Genomic DNA, 25,948 nt, shown 5'->3' with positions numbered 1-25,948 from the left:
TTTGAGTTATTCAAGTGGTAATTCCCAAGAACATAACCGAGCAGGGTACTATGTTGAGTATCTGAAAGTAAAAAAGTAGAAAACAGTTTGATCAGAGAAAAGAAAACCAGATACTGTATGAAATTCACATTTGAAATAAATAACTTTAACATGCTTCCTCACATTTGCAGAAGGAACAAAATTCTTGATTTTGCTTGAGTTGGATTCCTACAGCTCTCAAAACCTTGTTCTCAATGTGCATTGAAATGTATGAGTACACATCACATTAAGCCACAATGCAACTGGTATCTGGAAGCATGTTACGCCCAAGTCAGAGACACCATTGAGTCTTAAGGACTAAGAGCCCTTGACAGACCTATCCTCAAATCTATACCCCCTTAAAGCAGTGCTTCCCAAATCTGGGTAAATTACCCAAAATTGGGTAAAAGTGGTTTTTCTTTTGGTAATGACACACAAACCCATTCACAACGGGGAAATTTAAACTGACTTAAAGATTGCCACGTTTTCTAAAATATATTTGAAAATCTCCCAAAGTATTCCTATTAAGACAAAAATCGATGAAATTACTAATGACAATTTGTTGAAATGACATAAAGATCATTTAATGACATTGTTTGTATAATACAGGTAGTCGAGTTATGACCATTTGTTCAGTGACCGTTTGAAGGTAAAATGGTGCTGAAGGGACTTACGACTGGTCCTCATCTGGCCATTGAAGCACCCCTGCTATCATGTGAATAAAATTTGGGTGCTTGGCAACCATGTCAGGTTCAGCCCAAGAATGACGAGGCAATCCAGTACAGTTCAGTTCCTTTATTAGCTCACACCTAATAGACAGAATCTCGCCAGACTAAATCTATGCTATAGCAACTAGTAGATAAACCCCGTGAGACTCTAAGGAGGGGCCAGTCTCATCCCCTTCATCTTTCCACACTCTTGTTGTGGGCCGAGGAGGCGCTTACCCTGGAAAGTCTCTCCCCCTTCCTGACAACCTTGAAGTTCCATACCAGAATCTTCCCACTCATGCCATCCATACAAACCAGCTTGCACTTACAACTGGCTGCAGCATCCTGTGGTCACGCGATCATCATCTGAAACCTTCCCTGCCAGCTTCCCACAAGCAAAGTCAATGGGGAAGCTAGCAGGGGAGGATGCAAATCACTCAGGTAAAGTCTCCCCCACCCACCCTGGCCTTTCTTCAGTTGCACACACCACACTGTCCTTCCCCCCTTTGCTCATATGCACCGTGCCCCCTTTCCCTCACTCACACTACACCTTCCTTCCCCCTTTGCTCGCTCACACACACCACGCCCTTCTTCCCCTCTTTGCTCACATGCATGCACCCACCAGTGCCCTCCTTCCCCTGAGTTTTGGATAATGAAGGAAAAAGTTTGGGAACTACTGCTTTAAAGCCAAGTTAGTTGGTTACTACTACATCCTGTGGTAATGAATTCCATGGGTTAATTATACACCACATGAAGTTATTTCTTTTATCTGATCCTAGTGTTTTGAGAGAGAAAACTTCCTTGTTTACTTCTGCCATGCCCTGCGTGACATCACAGTAATGTCTCGGTAAACTTTTTTTTCATGCTAAAACGTTCCCAATATTGTAACCATTTCTTATACAGAAGCCTTCAAGCTTCCTCAGATTATTTTGGCTCTGTTATATCTGTTTTCAAATGGGTTAAGCAGAGCTGTACACGGTATTCCATATGCACACATACATTTTTTTAAGGGCATTACAGCGTTGGAAGTTTTATCCTGTTTTGTTCCTAATAATCCCTAGCATGAAATCTGCTTTTTTCACAGTTGCTGCACCCTGATATCCACTGAGTCTCAAAGATTATTTTCCTGATTACTTACAATCAGCTCAGACTTCATTAGTGGAAGTGAAGTTAGGAGTGTTTGCCCCAGTGTCCATCATTTTACAGTTACTGAAATTGATCGGCATTTGTCCTTTAATTGCCAATTCATTAGTTTCATAATCGGTTACTGTCACCTAACACACCTTTTACCACCATAACAATAGGTGGGCAACTCTCCATTCTTTTGTTAGGTGACAGATTATCAAGTAAAAATTTAACCTAATGTCTTGTGCAAATGAAGTCCACATGATTAATTTATGAGAACCCAGAAAATTGAGTTAATTTAATAAAGCAGGAGTAAGTATGTTGTATGAACACAGCATAACTCAGTTTGTTGAATGAGTCATAATGGCTGAGTTTACACCAGAGTTATACATAAACCATCATTTTAACATGTTAAAATAAAAGCAAACCGTTAAAAATTAATGTGATAACTGTTAGAGCCTGCTCAGAATAAAGATAAGATTGTGTGATGGAGTGGAATTATGAAGGCCAGACTCAGGGAGGGAAGCATCCTCTTTCGTCTCCTGAAGCTAATAAACATTGCTGAACTGAATCTGCATGGTCTCCTGGAGTTCCTTGGGCTAGGCCTGACAGATTGAGGAGAATAAGAACATGCATGTGAAAGAGCAATATATTGTCTGACAGATTGTGCTAAACTATGGGTTGCTTAACTATGGGGGACAAAACACAACTGGTTAGGTTCATACATTATACAAAATTAAAATAAAATAAATTACATTATAGCTCAGCATAATGGGCATCCAAGGGGGGGTAGGGGGACAAGGGATGCAATGTGCTCTGCAACACCATATGACAAGTTCCCCTCCTTATGTACTTACATGTGACATGATTCAAAAACTAAAGGGTGGCTCTTATGCTGTGACACAATACCCATTCTGTCACTGCCATTGTTATGTTTAAGAACAGATGTCTATGATTAGCATACCATATGAATCCTGTTTAGTTTATATTTAGGGCAATAAGTAAAGCCAGTCATGGTGCTGTATAAACCATGGTTTATGACATGGTTTATTGTGTAATATGTAAACCAAGCCACCACAGCTCAGTTCCGACACTATGCTAAGCCATAATATGCTTAATTTGTTTATGGTTTCACATTATGTCTGAATTCAACCACTGGGAATTTGTCCTTAAGTTTGATGGGGCTCTTAGATAAGTATATTTAGGACCCTATATCCCTATATAACCCTACATCCATGGGTTTATCTTAAGCATTCCTATCTCAATAGAAAGCTTAAACTATAAGTTGATCCATGCAAATATTTTTCTGTCAATTTTAAACTGGGCGTTAAGCAGCCAAAAAAAACCCCAACCAAACCCTATTCAAAGTGACAGGAAGGTAACGACTGTAGTGACCAGAAAGAACTAAACAAAAAGAAAAAGGGAAAAGCGCTGCCTAGGAATAAACACGTTCGATTTCAATAATACTAAACCGCCATTTTTATCACATTTCAACTCAAGCCGACGAAACCGGTGAAGTAGGCCCCTTCATTTCAGGTTCAAAGCCCGACTGCCGTCCAGCGCCTTAAAACCGTCCCGCGCCCTTCGAAAGCCTCCGAGAGGCCCCAGCCCCGCCCTTCCGCCTCACGGCTCCAACGACGGAGGCGCCACAGTCCCGCTGCGGACGCCGGGCGGAAGGAGCGGGGCGGAGCCAGGGGACAGCAAACCGCTTGCGCAGTGGCCAGCGAGGACGCCCCGCCCCTCCGTTCCTCCCCTCGGCGGGGCCGGTGCCGGTTTACGTAACGCCTCTTCGGGCGAATTCCGGCTTGGTCCCGCCGCCTGACTTGGGACGGGTTGCCAGAGGCCCCGGCAGGTAAGGGCGACCTTGAGGGAGGCCGCTGCCCTCGGTCTCGGACAGCGTTGCTCCTCATCCCTCTGCTCCCCGCCCTCCCCGCCTGTCCGGCCTGCTGAGGCCTGTGGCGCTGTAAGGCGAGGACGGACTGGATAGGCAGGGCAGGCCTGGCCTGGCCTGGCCTGGCCTGGCGGCCTCGGCAGCCAAGTAATCCGGAGGCACGGCTGACTCGGCGCAGGGCAGCGGGGCGCCCCCTCAAGGAAAGAATGCTCGCGTTCCCTCGGCCTGTCCGCCGCTGCCGCCTGCCTCCTGCAGGAGGGGTAGTAAGACGGGCAACTCTACGCCGCGGGCCTCCCGCCCCGGGACTAGATTGCGCCGGCCGCGATGGGAGGCTACTACGCCTTCGTGAAAGATCTTTCGGCCAGCGGCCTTTCGCGAGGTCGGTTCTGAAGGCAGGCAGTTATCGAAACTGCTTCGTTTCGCAAATAACAGGCGCGTTTCTTAACGATACCCCTGTGGTTTTGTTCAGATCCGTTTCTTCGTCCTTGGATGGTTTGGCACTGCGGTGCTGAACTGGAAGAGGGTGGAGAAGATCCAAGGACTTTGCTGTGAGAAGCGCTCCTTTTGAGTGGGCACCTTTCTTGGCTGCTGCAGGTTCGCACCTTATTTGACTGCTGCAGGTTTTGCTGGCTTGGACTCGATGGGTTTGTTGAATAGTATGGTTGCACTGTGAGGCTCAATAAGTAGTGATCTAGTTTTGTTGGCTTTGATATTTACTGCATTTATTCACTATTCTTGTGCTAAGTGTACTCAAGATGATTTAGGTGTATAATTTAGGTATAAATAGTGCCAGATGTATGCAGGAACCAAGTATTCTTAATTGTTTTTTACTTGAGATATGTATTGCCAATAATAGACAGGTGACCTTGATTGATCTTGAAAAACCTCAGCTGGGTTAGACTTGGTCATGGTTTGGATGGGAGACCACCAGGAAACTCAAAGTGTGGGGCTAAACTGGGATGTAAAAAATCCCCAAAGGTGGTAATGACAAACCACTCATGGATTGTTGCCAGATCATTACAGGGATATGTGGAAGCCTTGAATTTTATCTATTGAGCTCCACTGGGAGATGAGTAGAAAATAGCCAGCTCTTGAGCTTTGGTCACAAACTGGCTTAAGCAAGTGACAACATTGGTTTTCACATGATTATAAGGATATTGCTGAATATCTGAATCAAACCCAAGGAACATTTTACTAGCTTTCCTGCCTTTGATTAGCCATTTGTGGCATAATCAGTATTTTGATGAAGTTAAGTACCTGTCAAATTGCAACTTAAATGTTCATGCTATTGCTGTACTTGAAAACAATTATTTGACTGAAGGGCACTAGAAATCTTAAGGTGATGGAAATATATACTATAAAATCCTAATAGACCAGGTTTAGTATGTGGCTTGAAATCAAAGACTACTCTGAAAGAAATAGCTTTTTTTTCAGACTGTTCAGCTCCTGAACCTGAACAGTTTAAAGGAGGTTAAAATGGTTTTGATGTCCTGGATTAAAAATAAAATACATAGAAAGTAGCATTCGATACCTATTTTAAATGTTCAAAGGAGGAGTTTCAGCCAGCTCTTTAAAATGAGTTACTCATCCAATTGAGAAATACTTATGCAGATTGTGTACATCAGCTGTAAAACACAGAAGATCTTCATTCCCTCTCCTGATTGAACCAGAACATACATATGTTGTGATCTTAATTAGCAGGGTACTTGAGTAATTTATTCTAAGGCTGTATAATAGTTTTCAATCCTGGAGATTATGAAGAATAGTAAAGCAAAGTTTCTCTGAATATATGACAGGGCCTTTTTAAAAAGAGCAACTAATGTCAGGTAAGAATATTGGTTTCATGCAGACTTGTGCCCTGGAACTACAGTATTTCTATCACTGCACTGAATGTTCATCAGCGAATTCAAGCTGGGCCTTGTATTCAGGCATACATTTTGCGTTCTTTCCTTATCTCTCTTTCTGTTTCTCTCTCTCACTCACTCACTCTCTGTATACACAGACACACACACATACATGAGAGGTAGAAATCTGATTTAAAATGTATATGTGTAATATTCCATGAATGACTGATCCACACAGAGTGATGGATTTGCAGTTGCACTTCAGTGTTCTGCTTTTTGTCATGGTAATGCATTTCTCCCAAGTGGCTTTCAGTGAGTTTTCACCATTGACTCTCTACATCTTTAATAATGCTACCCATATTTTAATGTATAATTTCCATTAGAGTCAAAGTTAACAGGTTCAGCATTATTCACTTACCCAGTTCCTATTTTTGCTATGCTGGAGGGCACCACCCACAGTTACTTCTGTTCATATCCCTTCTGTTTGGTGGAATGGCTTTTGTTGACACCCCCACCCCCCATTTTGTAAAGATATATTCTTAAGTGCAAGTGAAGAACTGTCACCTTTTGTCTTTTTCTATCCTTATTTATGTCATTAGAGACCAGAGGTAGGGAGGGATGATATAAATGGTGGTAGAACAGATTAAGGCAGAGGAATTTCATAATAACCAGTGATATAATGATTTAGTTACAGGGCCAGTTTGGTATAGTGGTTAAGGTGCTGGACTAGAAATTAGGCATCTGTGAGTTGCGGTCCTCCCTTAGGCATGAAAGCTGGCTGGGTGACTTTGGGCCAGTCATTGTTTCTTAGCCCAACTCACCTCACAGGGTTGTTGTAGGGAAAATTGGAGGCAGGAGCATTATGTATACTGCCTTCAGTTGTATAAAATAAAGGTGGGATATAAATATAATAAAGAAAGAAAGAAGGATATTCTAGAATCCCAAGTAACTCAGTGTAGGAAAAAATGCGTATATTTTATTTATTTATTATATTAGTTGGAAGAATGTGATTATTGTTTAAAACTAGAAAAACTCAAGTCTTGAGTAATATGAAAGGGCTTCAAGCTACAAGCTATATGTATAATTTTGTCTGTAGTAGGGTTCCAAATACATTTTGGTACCAAAAGGAAACATAAATTTAAAAAGGGTTTTGAACTTATATAGAATAATTTTCACCAGATGAAACCTGCACATAGTACTAGACAAAAGCCTTACTTTAAAAAATACTTTATTTGAAAGATTGTTTAATATTAGTTTTAATTTGTTTATTTCAAGATAATAGATTGTGCTAAGCCACAATATATTTTGGTCTGACTTTGTGTGTTGTATAAACCTGGTCACTGGTTTATATGGTTTATGGTATAGTATAATATGTGAATTCAGCCACTTGTTTGTCAGCAGTGATTGGTAGCTTTATGTAGGGAAAGACTAGAGTGAAATGTATCTTTCACACTTGTGAATATTTCCATGGTGTTAGTGGACTAGGAGAGCTAGCATGAGTTTGGCAGCTGAGTTCTAGGGGGACTAACCATTTTTCTCCACCAAGTCAGTACAGGTAGTCCTTGTTTAGCAACTGCCTTGGACAGTGACTGTTCGCAATTATGATGGTGATGAAAAAGTAACTGTGTGACCAGGGGCCCCATTTATGATCTTCACAGCATCTGTCTCTCAGTCATGCATTTGCCATTACAGGTAGTCCTCACTTAACAACCTCAATTGGGACTGGAATTTCCATTGCTAAGCGATGCGATTGTAAAGCAAGATGTCACGTGACCACTTTGCTTAGCGACCACAATCCCGGCACTCCTGGTTGCTGTCGTTGACTGAGAATTGCGGGTTGTTAAGTGGAGGAAGTCTCAGGTAAGGAGTGTGGGGGTGCTGCAGGGGAGTGGGGGAGGCCTGGTGCAGGCTACGCATGAGTTGGGGGTGTGTTGCAGTGGAGTGCAAAGCTGCAGCCATCCCTGGAAGCCTCAGTGGCCCCAGCTTGGCCCAGCAGTGCTTACAACTGCAGGGGCACTGCAACTCCCCGCACCTGCTTATCTCCCCCCATCCCTCCCCCTTTTGGCCAGCTGCCACTGCCCCCAGGCCTCTACTTCAGCTCAAGTGCCACTGTTGCCACTGAGAAATGCCGCCTCAGCCACCCCAACACCATTGTTCAAAAGCCCAGTTGCCCCCGCCACTCTGTGCTCCACAGGTTCTGCCACGCCCAGCTGACCTTTGCCATTTTCCTCCCACTGCTGACAAAGCACATTTGGCTTGACCCTACTGTATGCGAGGCAGCTGCTGGCCACACCAGACTTCTTCCCAAGGCTGTTCATGCTGTTCTCCAAGCCACTTGCACCAGTCCTTCTCCAAATCACTCACCCCATTCATGCAACCCTTCAGAAACCTTATGGTCTTCTCCAGTTCTTGCAAGTACGGGTATGCTATTTGGAGCAGGAATGAGGCACACAGTTTGGAGAATGAGGTCTTCCGAATCACCATGAGAATGGGGTGGTCTTCCCGAATCACCGCAAGGACTACCTGTATAGTCAGTATATGTTGTCCTGTGCCTGACCTGATTTTTTTCTTTTTTCCCCTCTGGCAGAGTGGAGGGATTGCTTAAACAAACTATCTCTTCCTGAGCTACTTTTCTCCCTATGCAGTGCAGCCCTTCCCTAAGAATGCTAACAGCAAGTTTACAAGCTCAGCTCTGTGACCTGAATTAGTTGATTAGAACTCTTGTAGCTGCTTCCTGAAATTGACAAGATCCTAATCAGTTTCACACTAAAGGCTTTTGTTTGCCTCCTAAGCCTGGCTCTCAAGCACAAGTGGGCTCCTTTCCATGTGTATTCCCCATTGTACAGTAATCCCTTCCTGTCCAATGAATGTAAATAACAAACATCAATTCTCTTCTTGCTAATTATCCCAGCACCAGGGTGAGCATTCCAAAGGACAGAGGAGAAGGGAAAAAGGGCTATAAGATTTCCCCTTTTATCTGGCTTCCTCATGAGTCAAATTCTGGAACCTTCCTGGCTTTTTGGGGTGGTATCCAACACTGTAAAGCAAAGGAAAGCTGAAGTAAAATCATAAGCACAGTTGCATTCATGTGTTTTTTCACTTAGTGACTGCTTCACTTAACAGCCTAATTGCCAGTCCCAATTGTAGTTGCTAAACGAGGACTACCTATAGTGTATACCTGGGTAACCTGAGAGTCTGAAACAAAGCTATAAACTTTAGAAGACCATAAGATTTCTGAAGGATTGCGTGAATGAGGTGAGTGATTTGGAGAAGGACTGGTGCAAGTGGCTTGGAGAGCAGCGTGAACAGCCTTGGGAAGAAGTCTGGCGTGGCCAGCAGCTGCCTCGCATACAGTAGGGTCAAGCCAAATGATAGTGCCTGAAGAAAGAATGGGTAGGGCCTGATATGACTTGCAGATGTTTGCACTCCTGAAATACATTTTCAGCAAATGCAAACTTATCCTGCTGATTGAAAAAGTAATCAGGATTGGAACAGCAAATGTCCAGCTCATAATCGAGGATGAAGAGTTTTCAGATCAGCCAGTGGAGGTGCTGCAACAAAGGAAGCTACTCTCTGTAAGAAAGAGAATCAAAGAGGACAAAAAATAGTTTAGAATGATAACCAGAAAAAAACAAACACAAAAAACAGCTGTAGCCATGTCATCATAGTCTTGGAGGAAGGAAGTTGAAGAACTCTGAAGAGTCACCTAGTGTTCTCATTGTATTTCTGACCCATGAAAGAAAAATGGAAAGGGAAAGAAGAATATTGTAAGCAAATGATAGGGTTCACAAATTGTGTCAGTTAGGGACATTTAGTTTTAGGACCGAGGTCTGGCTATTTAAAGAAAGGCCTGTTGGTAAGAAATAGGTTGTACTTCATAAAGGAAAAATATATTTGTCTGACGCATGTTGAGCTTGTTTAGGAAAACTTTAAACTTAATCCTGTGGTGACTGGAGATGAAAACCCTGAAGAAAAGATTTCAGATAAAGCTTAAATACAAGGGAAGAAAATGGGAGCATTGCTGTAATGGGGCATACTGAATAATTCAGAAAGAACTTGGACGCAGTTTACACAGGTTTGGCTTGGTTGTTTATACACTATACTGAGAAATATATCAGTTTATATACTGATACTGATAAAATATGAGCTTGAATTCCTAGTACAGAACAGTGAATGTGATTTAATATGTATAGCAGAGATGAGTATTCCCATGGTGAAATAGAGCAATTAAAGCATACAGTTCAACGGAGACAGAAGTAATAAAAACGGAGGTAAGAGTTGTACTGTATGTTACATGTATCCACACATGCTCAGAAATCCAAGTAAATAAATGTGATAGTTGTAGACTGCATGTAGATTGAAGTAAATGAAGGGAAAAATAAACAGTATTTTTCCCAACCAGCCAGAGAGATATGGGTGATAGTTCAGAAATAAATTGCAGATCTTTCAAGGAAGTATGAAATGGTAGTGATGGGGGGGGACACAGGGAAATCGACTGACCTCCATATCAGGGTTGATTCTAGAACCGATAAAGTAAGCACAATGAAAATAGAGTGTTTAGGATAACTCAGCATGTGTTTATCAGAAACAAGTCTTACTAGACTGACAATCTAATTTACTTGATTAGGTAACTTAATAGATTTCAGGAATGTTGTAGGCATAATATATCTTGATTCCAGCAAACCATTTCACAAAGTGCCACAGAATATTCTAATTAACATACTAATTCTACTTAGCATGAGTTAAGTGAATTCATAAGTACTTCAAGTAGTATTCAGAGAGCCCATGATCACACTAGTGATATGCACTGTATGGATGCCACAAAGGTCAGTGCTAGTCTTTCCATTCTACAATATGACTTGAATGAAGAGGTGGAAGGAATGTTCATCTGCTTTGTGTATGACACAAAGTGATATCTAATATGCAAGAAAACAAACTGAAAGACAATCTTGATTGATAAAAAATGCGATCAAACATACTTTGCTTTGGAAGCATCAAATGCACAGATTTAGGATGGAGGATACTTGACTTTGATAAAAGTACTTGTGAAAAGGATCTTGCAGTAGTAGTTGATTACAAACTGCTTGAGTCAACAGAGTGATGGAACTATAAAAATGTGGTATACAATACAACCTTAGTCTGCACCAACAGAAGTAGAGTTATAAAATCATAAAAAGTAATTATTTCACTTTATTCTACATTGCTCAGATCCCGTCCTACCTGTTTCATACAGAATCCACCTATCTAGTTTGTTCATTCTGTATATGCCAAGACTGTATTTCATGAGAGGGGAATCAAGGCCCTGATACTTCTTTGCATATACCCCATTTACTCTGAAATTGTCTACCTCTGGAGATTCAAGCGGTGCCCTGTCCAATAGCATTTTGGCAACTAATCAGTTGGACCTTTCTCTCAGGTTTTTAATTCATGAAAATCTAATTCAGTTGCTTATATGGGTGGCAATGCAAATAGATTGGTTATCGCTTTATGAATTTTATGTCTCAGATTTTGTTAACTGGACATTAGACATATTCATCCCCTTTTGAAATTTTTTTTTTTGAAAAGTAACCTCTTTTATTTAAGTTTAAAATATTATTGTAAAGTATAATCTAATCATTATCCAATACAATGAAACTCATTTCAACAGACTGTTAACTGTTAGAGTTTTGTTATTCACAAATGTAGAACTTCGCAATATCATGCAAAATGAGAAGAAAAAATTAAGACAGCTTAGTATGACATGTATAATGCCTAATATATTTTACATAATATTACATTTTTCTGTTCTTTTGTTAATGTATCTTACTTCTTTTGTTACTGTACGTTACTGTAGCTAAAATTATTGCATTAGTTATAATGTATGTAATGGAAATCTATTATTTGAAAGCATTTTTAAAAGACCAAATTTCATTTAGCGTGAATGGAGGAAGATTTCATTCAGTTCTCTGGGGATTTTGAGGATACATGGGGTGGGAGGAGAGCACTGGGATGATTAAAAAATTGCCTACCAGGTTCCTCTATTTAGCTCTATTAATGAAAAAATGTCGTATATTACCCAGTGTTACTAAAGAGTAATAGTTCAGTGATCACTTAAAACATTGGAGAACACTGAAACATTGATATACCAGGCCACAATACAATGCAATAGATCAGATTTCCATGACATTTGTGTAATGTATAATGATATCCCCATGCAAGTGCTGTAAATTGTCATGATGACATCTTTTTATACTTAATGAATATTAAGTATAAAAATGGACATCCCCTCCCCCCGATTAATCTGTTAAGGAGAAGCTTCACTATATATTAATCTTTTCCTTGGCTGTAGTTAAGCTGAAGTCCTTTAAATGCTTAGTGAACAGAAAATCATTAAATTTTGTATTACTATTTTAATACAACACATGGATAGGATCAAATGGAAAGTTAGCTGTCTTGGACTGGTATGCTCTGTTGCTGGAAAAATGGGTGCAGTTTAACTTAGCTTTATAAGATTTGGTGTCTAAAAATCTTTGCTTCTAAATATCATTTTAGTTTTGATACTGGATTTTAGAAGATAGAAAGCTACCACAACCTGAAAGAACATTACAATACAGATAGTCCTGAACTTAGGACCAGAACTTCCATCGCTAAGTGATGTCCCCTCCCTCAAGGCCTTCAGGAAAGAGATCAAATCCTGGCTCTGCCAGAAGGCCTGGGGGCCAGAGGGGGGCCGGCACCTGTGGAGATGGCTGGTGGGGTGAGGGGTTGTCCCCCCCCGCCAGCATCTTACAGGTTTTTTAGGGCCAAATAACAGGAGATTTTTAGGCCATTTTTATATATGTTTTTTAACTATTTATAGATTATGTCCATGTCTGGAGAGTCCTGTGTTTTTTCTTTTTTATTATTGTGAGCCGCCCAGAGTCACCCATTGGGGGAGATGGGCGGCATACAAATCTGAAAATAAATAAATAAATAAATAAATAAGTGGTCATTAAGTAAGTAATGCCCAATTTTATGACCTTTTTGCTGCAGGTTTTAAGCAAATCACCATGGTGTTAAGCAAATCACATGGTTGTTAAGCGAATCTGGCTTCCCCCATTGACTTTGCTTGTCAGAAGCCCCTGGGAAGGTAAAAAATGGCGATCATGTGACTCCAGGACACTGCAACCATCATAAATACATACCAGTGCCAAGTGACCAAATTTTGATCACATGACTGTGGGGACACTGTGATGTTTGTAGGTGCAAGGACTGGTTGTAAGTCACTTTTTCAGTGCCGTCATAACTTTGAATGGTCACTAAACAAGTAGTCAAGGACTATCTGTACTGTTTTGGGAATTTTGAAAAAACTGATTTGTGATGGAAATGCAGTGTATATATGTATGGGACTTTTTGCAGTCCTCTTTTGCCTAGCACCTATGTGCTTTAAAGAAAGGCTAATAATGCAGCTTTAAATTAGTTTGCAGTATCATAATAGAACTTTTAAATAAATCAGTGCCAAAGAGCCTTTGGACTTTGACTCAATTTGCTTCAGTCCTTGATGTCATCTAGCTTACCAGTTCCTATTCTGTTGGCTAGATCTCTGGAGTTCACTGTCTTTCATTGGCCATAATATTCATTTTGGCTAGCTTCCTTCAAGGTAGCCAGCTTTGTTTGCTTAATTAAATTGTGCTACCAAGCCGTTGGTTTGGCTGGATAGAATTGCAGCTGCTAAAATGAATATTTTATCAATATTAATTATCTTTTTAAAATTATTCTAAATACATTGACAACAAATTATTACGTGATTGATATAAGCAAGTAATGAGCAATATATGGTACAGTAAAAGACCAAGGATTAAATTCAAGATACTGCAGGACTTGAACGAGCAAGGTGGATTAACAGTTCCAAACTTTAAATTGTGTTACCATGCTAGCTACTTAAAATGGAATTCAGAATGGATTATATCTTTTTATGGCTTGGTTATATTTATGGAAGGGCCAAGACTTGAAGATGGTCTGCTTAAATATATCTGGGTTGACACAAACAATTTATAAGAGATCATGCAATAATAATGTATTGAATATTTGGGACAAATACAGAAAAAATCAGTCCAGATCTCTCCCGCTTGTATTGTTATTAAATGTTTATTTTTTTATGAAGTAGTAGTTACCAAGAAATTTGTTCAGTAGATCTCTAACAATATGTTTAGATTGCAAGGTTTATTTATTAATAAGACAAAGATAAATCCTTTGAAACTCTTACTTCATAATGGTTTAGCTTACCTTTTTGGTTATAGAATCTTTAAATATGTACAATAGTATGGAAAGAATTGCAGAAACAAGGGGAATAATGAGAGATTTGATTGAATCATAGTACATAACTTGGAACATTTGTTGGCCTTATTTATAGATGACTGATGAAGTGTGACTCAGAATCTGAATAAGTCAAAGATTGTATGATTCAATGGATGCAGAATCTGAATACACTAATAGAGATGCAACAATAGGAATTTCAATGGAAGAACATTAAATTTATTCTGAATGTTTGAGAAAATTGGTATATGGTGTATCACTCCAGTTTTGATTGATAAAATGGACAATTCATTTTCAAAATATTGCTAGAAATGTAATGAGAAAGTAAGATAATTTTTTCCTACTTGGTGGCAATATTGTAAAGCTCAACAGTTGTGGAAAATGATTCATACTATAATGAAAGAAATATGAAAAGTTGAATTCCCATTTCACTTATTATATATTCATTAAACTTTATGAAGCCATATATCCCCTCAAAGTATACCAAATGTCCTTTATATATGATATCTGCTGCAAGGATACTATATGCTTCTTACTGAAAAGGTCATTCAATCCCTTCAACAGAACAACAGCTAACCAAGTTATGGGAGTATGCTACTATGTTTAGAATAACTTCATACCTTAAAAGCAGATCTGGCACAGATTTCAACTCAAACTGGAAAACATTCTTAGAATATAATTTAATATATAGATTGGTACCACATCCAAAATCTGGCTTTATCTATGCATAGAATCTATATTTTGATTTTATGAGTTACCTAACTCAGAATAGAATAGATCCTTAGCAATATGGATTGAACCTATTATAGCATATAATTCCATTTGGTGATTTATATTGTGTTGACCAAAGTGCTCGATACTTAATTTTAGCCCAAGTTCAACTGATATAATATATGCAATGTATTTAACTATTTACAACTATTTAATGATGTATTAGAAAACTATAACCTACATAACATTTTTAAATCCCTGGTTGATTTATCTGTACTGTATTATATTCTTTTTTCCATGTTCTCTATTTACTTCTCTATGTATTTTCTTTAAAGTGTGCAATGAAAAATAATTTAAAAAATAGAAAAAAGTAAAACATTGTGATGAAATATTTCTTAAATGGATTACACTTTGCCCTGAAATTTATTATAATTAGTGTTATGGTAGGATGATTTCTAGATTAGATTTGGGCCTGGGCCTGGGCCTGGGGCCTTGAGTGTGTGAAGGGATCTACTCTGGGCTATGCTAATGATTGTTGTCTTTTTCTTGACTGCTGTGTATTTTAATTTTTGTAGAAGTAATTATTTTTGTTTTTATTTTAATATTGTTTGCTACCCAATGTCATTTGTTGAGATTGGCGGCTACATAAATTGATTAAATTAAATTAAATAAATAATTCCTGCCTTTTCCCAGGAAGTTAAAAGTAACATTCCCCTCCATTTTTTCCTACAGCGTTAATTATGTGGGGAAAATTGGGCAGAGAGATAATGACTACCCCTAAATCACTCAGTGAACTTCCATGACTGAGAATAGACTTCCCTACTTTTCTTCAGAATGCCTGTTGCAATGTGATTGTTGCAAAACTATTTTTCAGGGTCTACTACAGTAGCCTTTTTTTCTGGGGCACTGAAGTCTTTTGCCTGCAGAACCATTAAACAAATACTACAGATTTTTGATGCAATTGTAAATCATGTTGTCATGTGACCATATCACTTAGTGATGGCAGTCCCAATTGCTGTTGTTAAGTGAGGATCACAGGCCATTAAGTGAGGACCTCCTCACACCTTCCTGCTGGTTTCCAACAAGCAAAACCAATGAGAAAGCTGGTAAGAATTCGCAAGTTCCAGGCGGCTCACAAACAGGCCAGCAGGTGGATAAGTTGCTGCAGAGCTGCAGGGGGCTGTTGCTGGGTGAGGGAAGGTGTGTAAGCGGCTGCCGCAGTACAAACACAAGGCCAGGGGTTGTTGCTGCCAGGTGGGGGAGGGTGTGCAGGGGGCTGCTGCAGGCAGTGGTTGCTGTGGGTGTGAGCACTACAGAGTATGAAATCCCTGGGATTTCATACTCTGTAGCTGGGCTCCTCAGGAAAAAAAGCCATGGGAGTGCAAGTGCAAGCATCTTGCAACCTTCCCTGCTGGCTTCCCCATTGACTTTGCTTGTGGGAAGCTGGCAGGGAAGGTTGCAAATGGTGATCACGTGATTGTGGGGGTGCTGGGATGGCCAGAACTTTGAGGACCGGTTGTAAGTACCACTTGTTCAGTGCCGTAATAATTTTGAAAAGTCACTGAATGAGTGGTTGTTAACCAAGGACTACCTGTACAGCTTATGCTATCATTTTGACAACTTCTAATCATAGATACCTTAGCAGCATTGCCTATGACAATGACTAAATACTCTAAAATTTATATATATCACATGGTCGTTAAGCAAATCCGACTTCCCCCATTCACTTTGCTTGTCGGAAGCCCCCTGGGAAGGTCGCAAATGGCTTGTAACTGCTGTTAAGATCGGAAGCCACTTCTTTATAACTTTTCCTTTTCCTTTCTCCTTTTCTTTTCTTTCTTTCTCTTCTCTATTTCTCTTTGCACTTTTTTCACTAGTTACTTATAGTAAAGTAATAAGTAACGAGTGAAAAAATGTGCAAAGAGAAATAGAGAAGAGAAAGAAAGAAAAGAAAAGGAAAAGTTATAAAGAAGTGGCTTCCGATCTTAACAGCAGTTACAAGCCATTTGCGACCCTCCCAGGGGGCTTCCGACAAGCAAAGTGAATGGGGGAAGCTGGATTCGCTTAATGACCATGTGATTCACTTAATAACTATGGTGATTCACTTAACGACCTTGGCAAAAAAGGTTGTAAAATTGGGCATGGAAGTTTTGGTCCCAATTCTGGTCGTAAATCAAGGACTACATGGTAGTTTTTTAGTATTTATGAGCGCATAAAGGGATTGCCTTATGTTCTGTTCTTTACTAATAGCAGCTTCTGGGCAGATTGAGAGTATATATATTTAAAATACAATAATGATAGAATTAAGAGTAGAGGAGCATATGTCAGTATAGATTGCAGAAGTCTGTGGAAATTATAAAATGATAAAAATGCAGATCAGAAGGAATAGAAATTGTTGGGAGTAGTTCAAAAGTAAATTGGATTGGACGGCATCCTTTCTGAGAAATTATATATTTTGAACTTTGCCTCCTGCCCCTCCCTCCAGCTTTTTAGTTTCTGAAAATTAATGCTTTCTGTACCTCCTTGATACAGTGGAGGACAGCATCTAAAATTATGTAATGTTTTAGCTTTACTCAAATGCTTATGGTTTCTTTGGTTTTCACCATTATGTTTTTGCCTTCACGCTTCTCCTAAATAGGCTACAATCTTTAACAGTTTAAAAGTTTGTAGCCTATTTGCACAAAAAGTTAAAACATTTTTAATTTAAACACATTTTAAATAATATTTGCTATTACCTAAATAATATATATGTGCTGTTCCATTTTCTCCAAATTTTCTGGGAAACCATACCTTTTTTCCCATTGCTTCAAAGATTATAGAAATTTTACAGAACCCATACAGGATTGGTTTAGAAGGAAGGTAAAGTATTGGGAAAATGTGGGGAGGGGCAAATTTAGTGGTAGAATATACTGCATTCGTTCCTGGAGATGTGCACCAGTTTTGCCTTGCTCATCCTGTAAAATCACTCTGGATTTTGTTTCATCTGAAACCTGGAAAAATCAAAAGTTCCAGTTTTTGTTTCTATAGAACTGTGGCCAACCTAGGATGCCATAGTTTGTTCTGCATTCAAAACAAGATGTATTTTCCATTTTGTACCTACCCACAAGAGCCACCAATTTTGTTTCTAAACTCCCAGTGTGAAAATTAACCTTTTCTGAAACTCAGACTTAAAACTTACTGGTAACCCCAAAATGCAAAACAGTGGGCTGAAAGGTTTGGTTCTGCCCATTATGGGGGCTCTGGGTAGTGTAAATTATTTATTTTCTGCCTATTCTTTGGCAGCTCAAAGTGATGTACATCTTTTCTCCCCTCACTTTATTCCTGCAACAGCTATATGTGAGGTAAGTTGGGCTGACAGAGAATGACTGACACAAAGTCACGGGATGCTGAGGGGCTGCATGTGCATCACAGGTTATCCACTCCTGCTTTAGAACCGCTATCTAATTTATTCTGTATTCTTCTTTTTTTTTTTTGCCTGTTCATAATAGATATTCCAGTATCATTTTAATATCCTGATCCTCTCAAAATAGCTAAAAAAAGTGTCCTCTCATGTGATCCAGCTCATTATAACTCATATTTATGGTGCTAAGTATTAGTGAAGAGGGTTGTACCAGTCTTTGAAAGGGTGTTTTGCTTCAATGAAGGTTCAAGTGAAACACACTCTGTTTCACTTGAGATCTCTTGTGGCCCCTTCTAAGAGTGAAGAAGATGTGAAGAGTTTTGTGTTTATTTTTATTTATTAAATCAATTTATATGGCTGCCCATCTTGCCAATACAATTTGCACAGCTAGCATCACATTAAAATAATAAAAAACAATATTAGCAAGAATAAAAAAAATGGTCATCAACATTGTTGCTTTGCTGTGCTTCACAGACCCTCAGGACAGCTTCTCTAACAGCACTCACCATGTTTTGGGGCAAGTGCTGCTAAAGGACGTGCTTCTTTGGCACAAGACACACTATTCACATTCAATCCTGGTGATCAATGGGATGGAACTTGTTAGTTTTTTTTTAAAAAGTTGCAGAACTCCTGATCAAGAGGCAAAGGTCTAGTGATAGGTGTTCTGGGAATGGTCTGGCCTCAAAAGAGGCCTGTTATATATTGAATGCTATGTCCAGGCAATCTCAGTCTCTTAGTTTGAGTATTTACTTCTGTGAACTGTCAATCAGCCCCTGAAATAGCCTGGTTCCTAGAGGAGGTTCAGCATGGACTGGGGGCTGGGGACAGAGTGTTCCAGAGTTCTCCAGAGTGTTCTCTTCCAGAATAAACAAATTTTGCACAATCCTAGTCTACATATAGGCATTTTGGAACACGTCTAGTTTAGTAAAAAAAAAAGGGGGGGGCGGGGAGTCCCATGCTATTAATTCCCAATATGCATCTTCCCATCAAATCCTCTCAGTTCTCTTTTCAGTCATGGTGGTAACTCCATGAGGTGTGTTTCTTTGTGGTTTGCCCACTTCTAGCTAACTTCCTTTCTGACACAAACCCTCTGAAAATGAAATAGTATTTTCATTTCACCCTCAGATCTCAAGGTCTGTGGCCATTGGTAATTTTTTAGGAAATGATTTAGTTCATGAAGATTCTCTCCACCCTCATCAGCACATGTCCTTTAGGTGCCTATTTTGCACTGGATAGGTGATTGACTTACGCATCCACTCACTGAAATAATTCCATTTTCTCATGCTTCTGTGGGTGCAGGCTCTGAAGGTGAAATGAGATGTGAGCTATCCCTCTTCAAAGTTCCAGTATTAAACAATTATGACTTTCATTCAACCATTAATGCTCTGACAATTCCTTAAAGTGCTGTGCTTGAGCCCAAAACCACAAGTTTCAAAGCCAGTTCTATTTTTTGAAACTACAGTCTCAAATCTCTGAAGCAGCTTCTAGACTCTTAAGTCCTAGGCAGTCACTGTCACTTCTAGCATTGGCATAACAAAGGTGACAACTGGGATAAGAACAGATAGGAAAATAATAAACACCAGAAAACATGGCATTCCAAAGAACCCTCCCTCCCCTGGGGATACAGGGATTGGTGTAATGAGTTTCTTTACTACAAGGCATCCTCTCCTCAGGAGGTCATAATGTTGAATACTCCTGACAGCTCAATCCTGTCTCAGCTATTGCTTTAGGATTGTGCAGTATTGAGAGTCAAAGCAGATAAAGATGCTTTAGATCCTATGTATTACTGTAGTACATGTTGGCAGCCCCTTAAAGGGCTTGCAGAGTAGCTGTGCATGCTCAGGAAAGTACTCATTCTTGTTCAGGAGGTATAGTTGGAAGTAGCCGGATATGAAGACACCCAGACAGCTCCTGGCAATGGTGTCCAGCAGCACTCACTAATTTGTCCCATCCATATCCACTGCCAAAAAACAAGCATCGATTGTCCTTCAGTGCCATCATGTGGTTTTATCTCTCTGCTATTACCTTGAATTTCTTTGTTGACTTGTCTCAATTCCCAGTTATCGATAACCTCCAGATGACTATTAATTACTGTTTTCTGATTTCTGTTTGATAAATAGCCTTGTCAACTGATGCACATGAATGTGCAGTAATAGCATCATTGGATGCAGAAAAGGCTTTTGTCACACTGGAATATGACTAGATTGTAAATATATTTTTTCTGTTGGATTAAAATTGCTGCTCTTCATTCCAGGAGTGTCTGACAGTTTCTCCATAGCCAACTAAGAACAGCTATCCTTCTTTCTTCAAATAGTGGCTTCTATCAATGGCAGTTATGCTGCACCAAAGCAACCTAATGTGGCAGCTGCGAGTGGGAGGGATGGTCGGCCCCCATGGCCATAATCCATTTTTCCTTCCAGTTTTTCACCAGCGTATTTTTTATCAGTCCATCTCATGGGTAGACCAGTCTTGCTGAGTAGTCTTCAAAAGCAGCCTGTTTACATCTCATTTCTATAGGTTATAACAATGGATATTTATCCAGAAGGTACTATAGCTGACATTACAGCCCCAATAGTTGAAAGGTGCTCCATTCTGCTAGTAATATTTCCATCTGCACTAATAAATGACTCCGAGTATCCCCAGGATTGCAAATTGGGTCCTGTAGAGGGGTTCAACCCCTTCATACCAAGTTTGCCATTACCTTCCCCATCCCTCCACCTCAACTTTCAGACTCTTTTTTGGGCTTTTCTTTGCTTGAAATTTGCTACATGAAAATTAAGTGGTGCTATGTGGGTCAGCATAAATCTTTGCATATGCTATATTTACTTGGAAGAAAGATTTGAGTTTTTATCCTATATAACTTACCATTAGAATGGAAGGTTGCCTTAGATTCTCTGAGAATATAGTAATGGAGGCAGATGGGAGGTTTTTTGGGGGGGCGGGTTGTTTTTGTATTTTGTTAGGGGTTTTTGAGGTTTGTCTTCCTTTTGGGTAGTACTTGCACAGTTCATGCCTCTTAAGTAACAGCTTGCTTACAGAAAGTATATTTAATAGTGGTAGGGCTGCATATACTTTGAAAATGATACAGAAGAAGTGTTTTTACACAAATGCATCATATCTCTGTTATTCGTTGAACCAGCCTGACTTCTTTCAGGTTTTTGTGTGAGCCTGAAAAAAGCTCTATTTAATAGTAAATTAATTCATCTTTAAACTGGGCTGTTTTTAGTTTAATAAAGGGTTCACTTTCACTCTCTCAGCAACAACTTTCCCACTTTTTTCCAGGATTGACATGTTTTTATTGTGAACATCTGTGAAGTGTGTTGGAGACCCACACTGAAATCATCCTGTATATAAGGCTGTTAGAAGCTTCCTTCACAGCCAAATTACCATGAACTAAGAATGTTGGTTTGTTGCTGCATCCATACAATGATAGCTCTCTCCCTCCTTCCCTTGGAAATAGACAATATGGGGGGGGGGAGGGAATGAGAAATTTAATACTTCACTCCCATATGGACATGTTCTAAAGATTTCCTCTCTACAAATTTATGGCAGTTAAGCTCAAAGAAACAACTTTTATTGATGGCTAATGAAAATTTTCGTGTTTAAAGTTCATGTCAGTATGGGAAGATTGTGAGCTGCAGCACAAGGGTTGGAAAGGATTAACTGCCCTTCTTTTTCTGACAATAATTCCCAGCCCTAAGTTGTTAAACTTTAGGAAAAAGTAAATTTCTTTGGCATCAATAGATGCACACAGCTCTGGAACTTGGAAATAGTTTGAAAATAATCTGATCAGACTGTGTCTAGTAATGTTCATACTTGAAGGTGTTAGTTGAACAGTTAGTTACTTGCATTCAAGTAGTCCTAACAGCATTAAGTATTGCTGTTGCTCTCTTCTTTTAACCATTTATCTTGAATCCAAATGATGTAAATGTAGCCATGCCAGACTGTCAGTTCACATCACCACAAAGGAGAATAGCCTTCACATCAGGCATTAGTTCACATTCACATGATTGAGAGATGCTCTGCGATGTACAGAATCAGATACCCCAGCCTCTCCCTCTGCTGGAGATAGAAATATTTGAGTGGCCATTCCCCTTGTTCTCTCACAAGAGAGTGACCCTCCTTTGGTGTCATCCTTTAAGTGGATGTCAGGCTGTTGCTATAGTTAGTGTTCCTATCAAACCCCAGAGATGATAGCTCAGGGCAAATGGAATAGTGAGCAACAGATTAGCATTCCCCATTGCTGAAGACATTCCTCACTAGGTCATCAGTATTCCTGCAAGGATGGTCCTGCAGCGGCAGCTATTCTAGATAGATGGCAGGCTCCCACCAAGGAGTTGATATTTTCTCTATCAAGGTTCCATTTTTTATTTTAAGCAAGCTGTGCATTCTTAGTGGGTGGCTGGAATTAGGAATTAGGCAAGCAAATTTTATATTTTGTTTCAAATGTAATCTTAAAGTTTCAAGTTGAAATTTAGTTATAGCATTTTATAGATACATTTTAAAATGTAGGGAAAACAAAATATAATCTGAAAACTATATTGCTCCTCTATCTACTGCTGGCTTAGTTCCCAATTCTGGAGGCACTTTTATTGTTCAGAGTTAAAGTAGCCTTTTTTTATGCAAGCATTTGATTTCTTTTGATGTGTTTGCCAACAACTGATGTAGAGTTTAGTCATCTTTATTTTATATTTTAGTTCTGTAAACTGCTCTGATAGTTTATAGAATACAGATTCAGTACATAAATAATTGTTCAATTGAAGTTTGCCAAAGATTGAAGGACATTACTAGGAAGCTCTTTTTTTATGCATTAGATTATAACCATTAACAATAGAGATCTTCTTAGACAAGCTGTTCTTTTATTGTTCTACAGAACTTGAAGAACTATGTAAATATCCCTTTGTGAGTAAATGGGCATACAATTGGCAGCGTTTTGTAAACACATACATCAAATATTTCATTCTGTGGTTTGTGTGACAATTTCCACTGCTTAAACCCTCAACTATAGCTAGTTATCTGCACCATCTTTTATTTCAGTATATATTTAGAACTGGGAAACTGGAGTTTTTGTACTTTCTTTCATAGGTTGCTAGTTTTCAGATATTAGAAAAGTGATATTCTAAAAAGTAATGCATGGGAAGTTCTAAAAAAATTGCAAAGCATTCCATTCCTCCTCCAGACCATGCCAGTCTGACCATTTCAGGATGGTTCAGTGGTTTTATAGAAACTAATCCTCCAAACTGGAAGAGGTTTTTAGTGTGTTGGACATGGTATAAAGGAGGAATTGAAAAAATTCTCCCAAGATGGTCCATTCCCCAAATGGTAGCTTTTGCATATCTGAATTGTATATGTTGGAATTTCTCTATAGCAGCTACCCTCAGTGTGCATGCTGGATGAGTTGTATTACAGTTCCCAGTACTATGTCTATGATAGCTAGGATTATGAGATTATTATCTAGCACACCTGGGGCGTGCAGTACTGCAACATAGTGCTTCACACATTCTCTCAGGGAGTCATAGCTGCATAATTCTGCACTCTCAATCATTAATTAACTTTTCATGTTTTTTATAAATGAAATGAATCTTTTTAAAACTCTGTGTTTTAATTTACAAGTAAAGGCCAGCAAGTTTTTGGCTAGACTGGCATTTTTTTCTCTTTCTGGGGTACTTTCTCACATTATAGTTGTTGTTCCTCTGAGTAACAGGGTACTGCCATTGTACTAAAAATTTATTCACATTCCATCTGTTATAAGATAATAAGCATGTTCGCTGCTAACTGCTAACGTAATGGGGTCGGAAAGTAGTGCATGAAAATTGAGTTAGTGAATCCCAAAATGGTGAATGCATTCATGGGTAGTCTGTATTTCCAAATGTTAAAAAATTAAGATAAAGAAGTGTTTTGTAACAGGCTCCCCAAGGCTCTTTTAAAATTCTAACTTCTCAGCATTCCAAGCAGGTGCATGTCTAATTCTTTCTTTTATTGGCTTTTATTGTATGTGTTCATTTATAGGAAGCCAAGTCTGATTACTGCAGTGCATCAATATGTGTGTGTGTTCTTAATTGCTGTCTGTTTTCTTAATACGTCACAATTTCTTTTTTTCCCTTTTTATAGGTCCTGCTGGGGATTTACATCTGGCTTCAATGTGAAATTAAGGTAGAAAAATGCACATAAACATGTGTTTCCTGTTAAGATTTAGTGTACTCTGGTTATGCCTGAAGAGTGGGTCTTGTCTTTAGACTGATAACTGCCAGCAAATATAAATGATTGTCCTAGATGTCAAGCGTGTCTCCTCCGTACTGGAGTGAAAATATCCACCTCCAGGTCCCCACGGAATATCATCTACAGAAAATGCTTCATGTTCTAAGGATGAAAGCCACCTAGATTCATGCACCTAGTCTATACAGTTGTTGTGGATGGTTTGCCATCTGAAAGCTCCTCAAGCTCCTGTCTGGGTCCTGTATCTTTTTCTGAAATGTCTCTGCTTCAGGCTTTGGGCCCTGTGCAGACCTGGCTGGGACAAGAGCTAGAAAAATGTGGCATTGATGCCATGATTTATACTCGCTATGTCCTCAGTCTTCTGCTGCATGATAATTATGACTACGATCTGCAGGAACAGGTATTTACATATTTTAGATGTGCTTCACTGAAAAATGAGTATTTGTAACACATGTTTTACATTATCTGTATATGTTGTTATAATAAATAATACATCTTAGTTTCATATTGTTAGAGCAGGAAACATGGGACTTAAAGCACATCCTGAAGTTTAGTTATACTCAGTGGGATGTTTGATTGATAAAGTACCATCATGACATATCACATATGGTCTTTGGAGAACTGAGTTTCAAAAATAATTTGTGATACAGTTTAGAAGATGGGGCATACCTTTTAAGAAACATGATTAGTAAGTCTAGTGATTAGTACTATTTATTTTATTAGAAGAAGGACATTGTATTTTAAAAGTCTTAAAAGCTTGCAATGAACTGTGCTAGATTCTTTTAGTTCCTTTTAAAAAATAAAACTTTAAAGAACAGAAAAGTCTATCTTCAATGTACTAAGCTGTGGTTTTAAATCATGCTTTAACTATAGGATTATAGAAACTGTAGGTTGAAACTGGCATTATCCAATGCTCTGCCACATTCCCACTTGTGTGCTTCTCTTTCTCTTTGCCCCATTCCACTACCCTACACCTCTGTCCTACTGTCCTTGACCTTTGCTGTCTGTCCTATCCCCTGTGCTCCAATGCCCCATTGCCCTCCCATGCTCCCCATTTCCTCGAATTCTTCTTTTGTTCCTTGGTGCACCCTCCCAGTCTCCTTATCTTCTCTTTCTTCCCTTCCCTGCAGCATTTCCATCACCATCCTCAGCCTCTCTCTTTACACTCCACTCTATCTGCTGTACTCTGTGGGATGCTTATATCTCCATCTTTTCAACTTTTTTCATTTTCTGCTCCTTTCCCTTCACTCTCCACGTCATCCTGCTGCTCTCATTGAGCTCTCCACAACTTTCCTAGTGCTCTTCTTCCCTTCCTGCTGTACTTTGCCTTCCCACTCTGGTCACTTACTTACTTACTTAATGCAAATGCTTATATTCTATTTCAATCATATAACATGCAGCTTTCATACAACTCTTAAGTGGGTTCTTTTGTTCCCCACCCCATCTAAAATCAAGTGTGTGTTAATGTGTGCATGTGTCAGGGTGTATGGGCATATATATTAGTGTGCATTTGTGTATGCATTTTCAACTTTGTTATTTTTACTTTTAATCTGAATGGACACCCCCAGCAGTTCCCAACTACTTTGGGACTGTGCCACTTACCCTGCCTCTCAAAATATGTGTGGTTCTTAGCCTGCTGGATATTATACTTCTGTAGAGTATTGAATACACTTGTGTTTATAAACCTTGTTTTGAAAACCGCTGTGCTTGGTTTTGTATTTTATATTTTTCATTTAAGCTGTTCACTTTAAAAGCTCTACAA

At 39.3% G+C, this 25,948-nt stretch overlaps 1 protein-coding gene across 12 annotated transcripts in view; it reads left to right on the top strand.

Moving 5' to 3' along the window:
* Window positions 1-3,566: 3,566 nt before the first annotated feature.
* The window catches only part of KIAA0232 (KIAA0232 ortholog), a 56,403-nt gene continuing 34,021 nt past the window's right edge, over window positions 3,567-25,948 (top strand). Inside the window, exons 1-5 of one of the 12 annotated variants that reach the window (XM_088131477.1) lie at window positions 3,569-3,702; window positions 4,211-4,335; window positions 7,278-7,445; window positions 17,853-17,911; window positions 24,082-24,123. Coding sequence is in view for 7 of the 12 variants with exons in the window: in XM_007428945.3 (XP_007429007.2) it covers window positions 24,356-24,586 (231 nt within the window). In the remaining 5 variants the exon portion in view is untranslated. Of the gene's footprint in view, window positions 3,703-4,210; window positions 4,336-7,277; window positions 7,446-17,852; window positions 17,912-24,081; window positions 24,587-25,948 lie in introns of all 12 variants that reach the window. The other 11 variants (XM_025167091.2, XM_088131475.1, XM_088131478.1 and 8 more) reach the window with 11 other exon arrangements.

This window comes from Python bivittatus, unplaced genomic scaffold, assembly GCF_059951505.1.
Source record: "Python bivittatus isolate LINGU-HERP-01145 unplaced genomic scaffold, Pbiv_v1 ctg000960_np1212, whole genome shotgun sequence".
Taxonomy (NCBI): Eukaryota; Metazoa; Chordata; class Lepidosauria; order Squamata; family Pythonidae; genus Python; species Python bivittatus.
The sequence above is the reverse complement of the archived record's forward strand: the minus strand, read 5'-3'. Positions and strand labels throughout refer to the sequence as shown.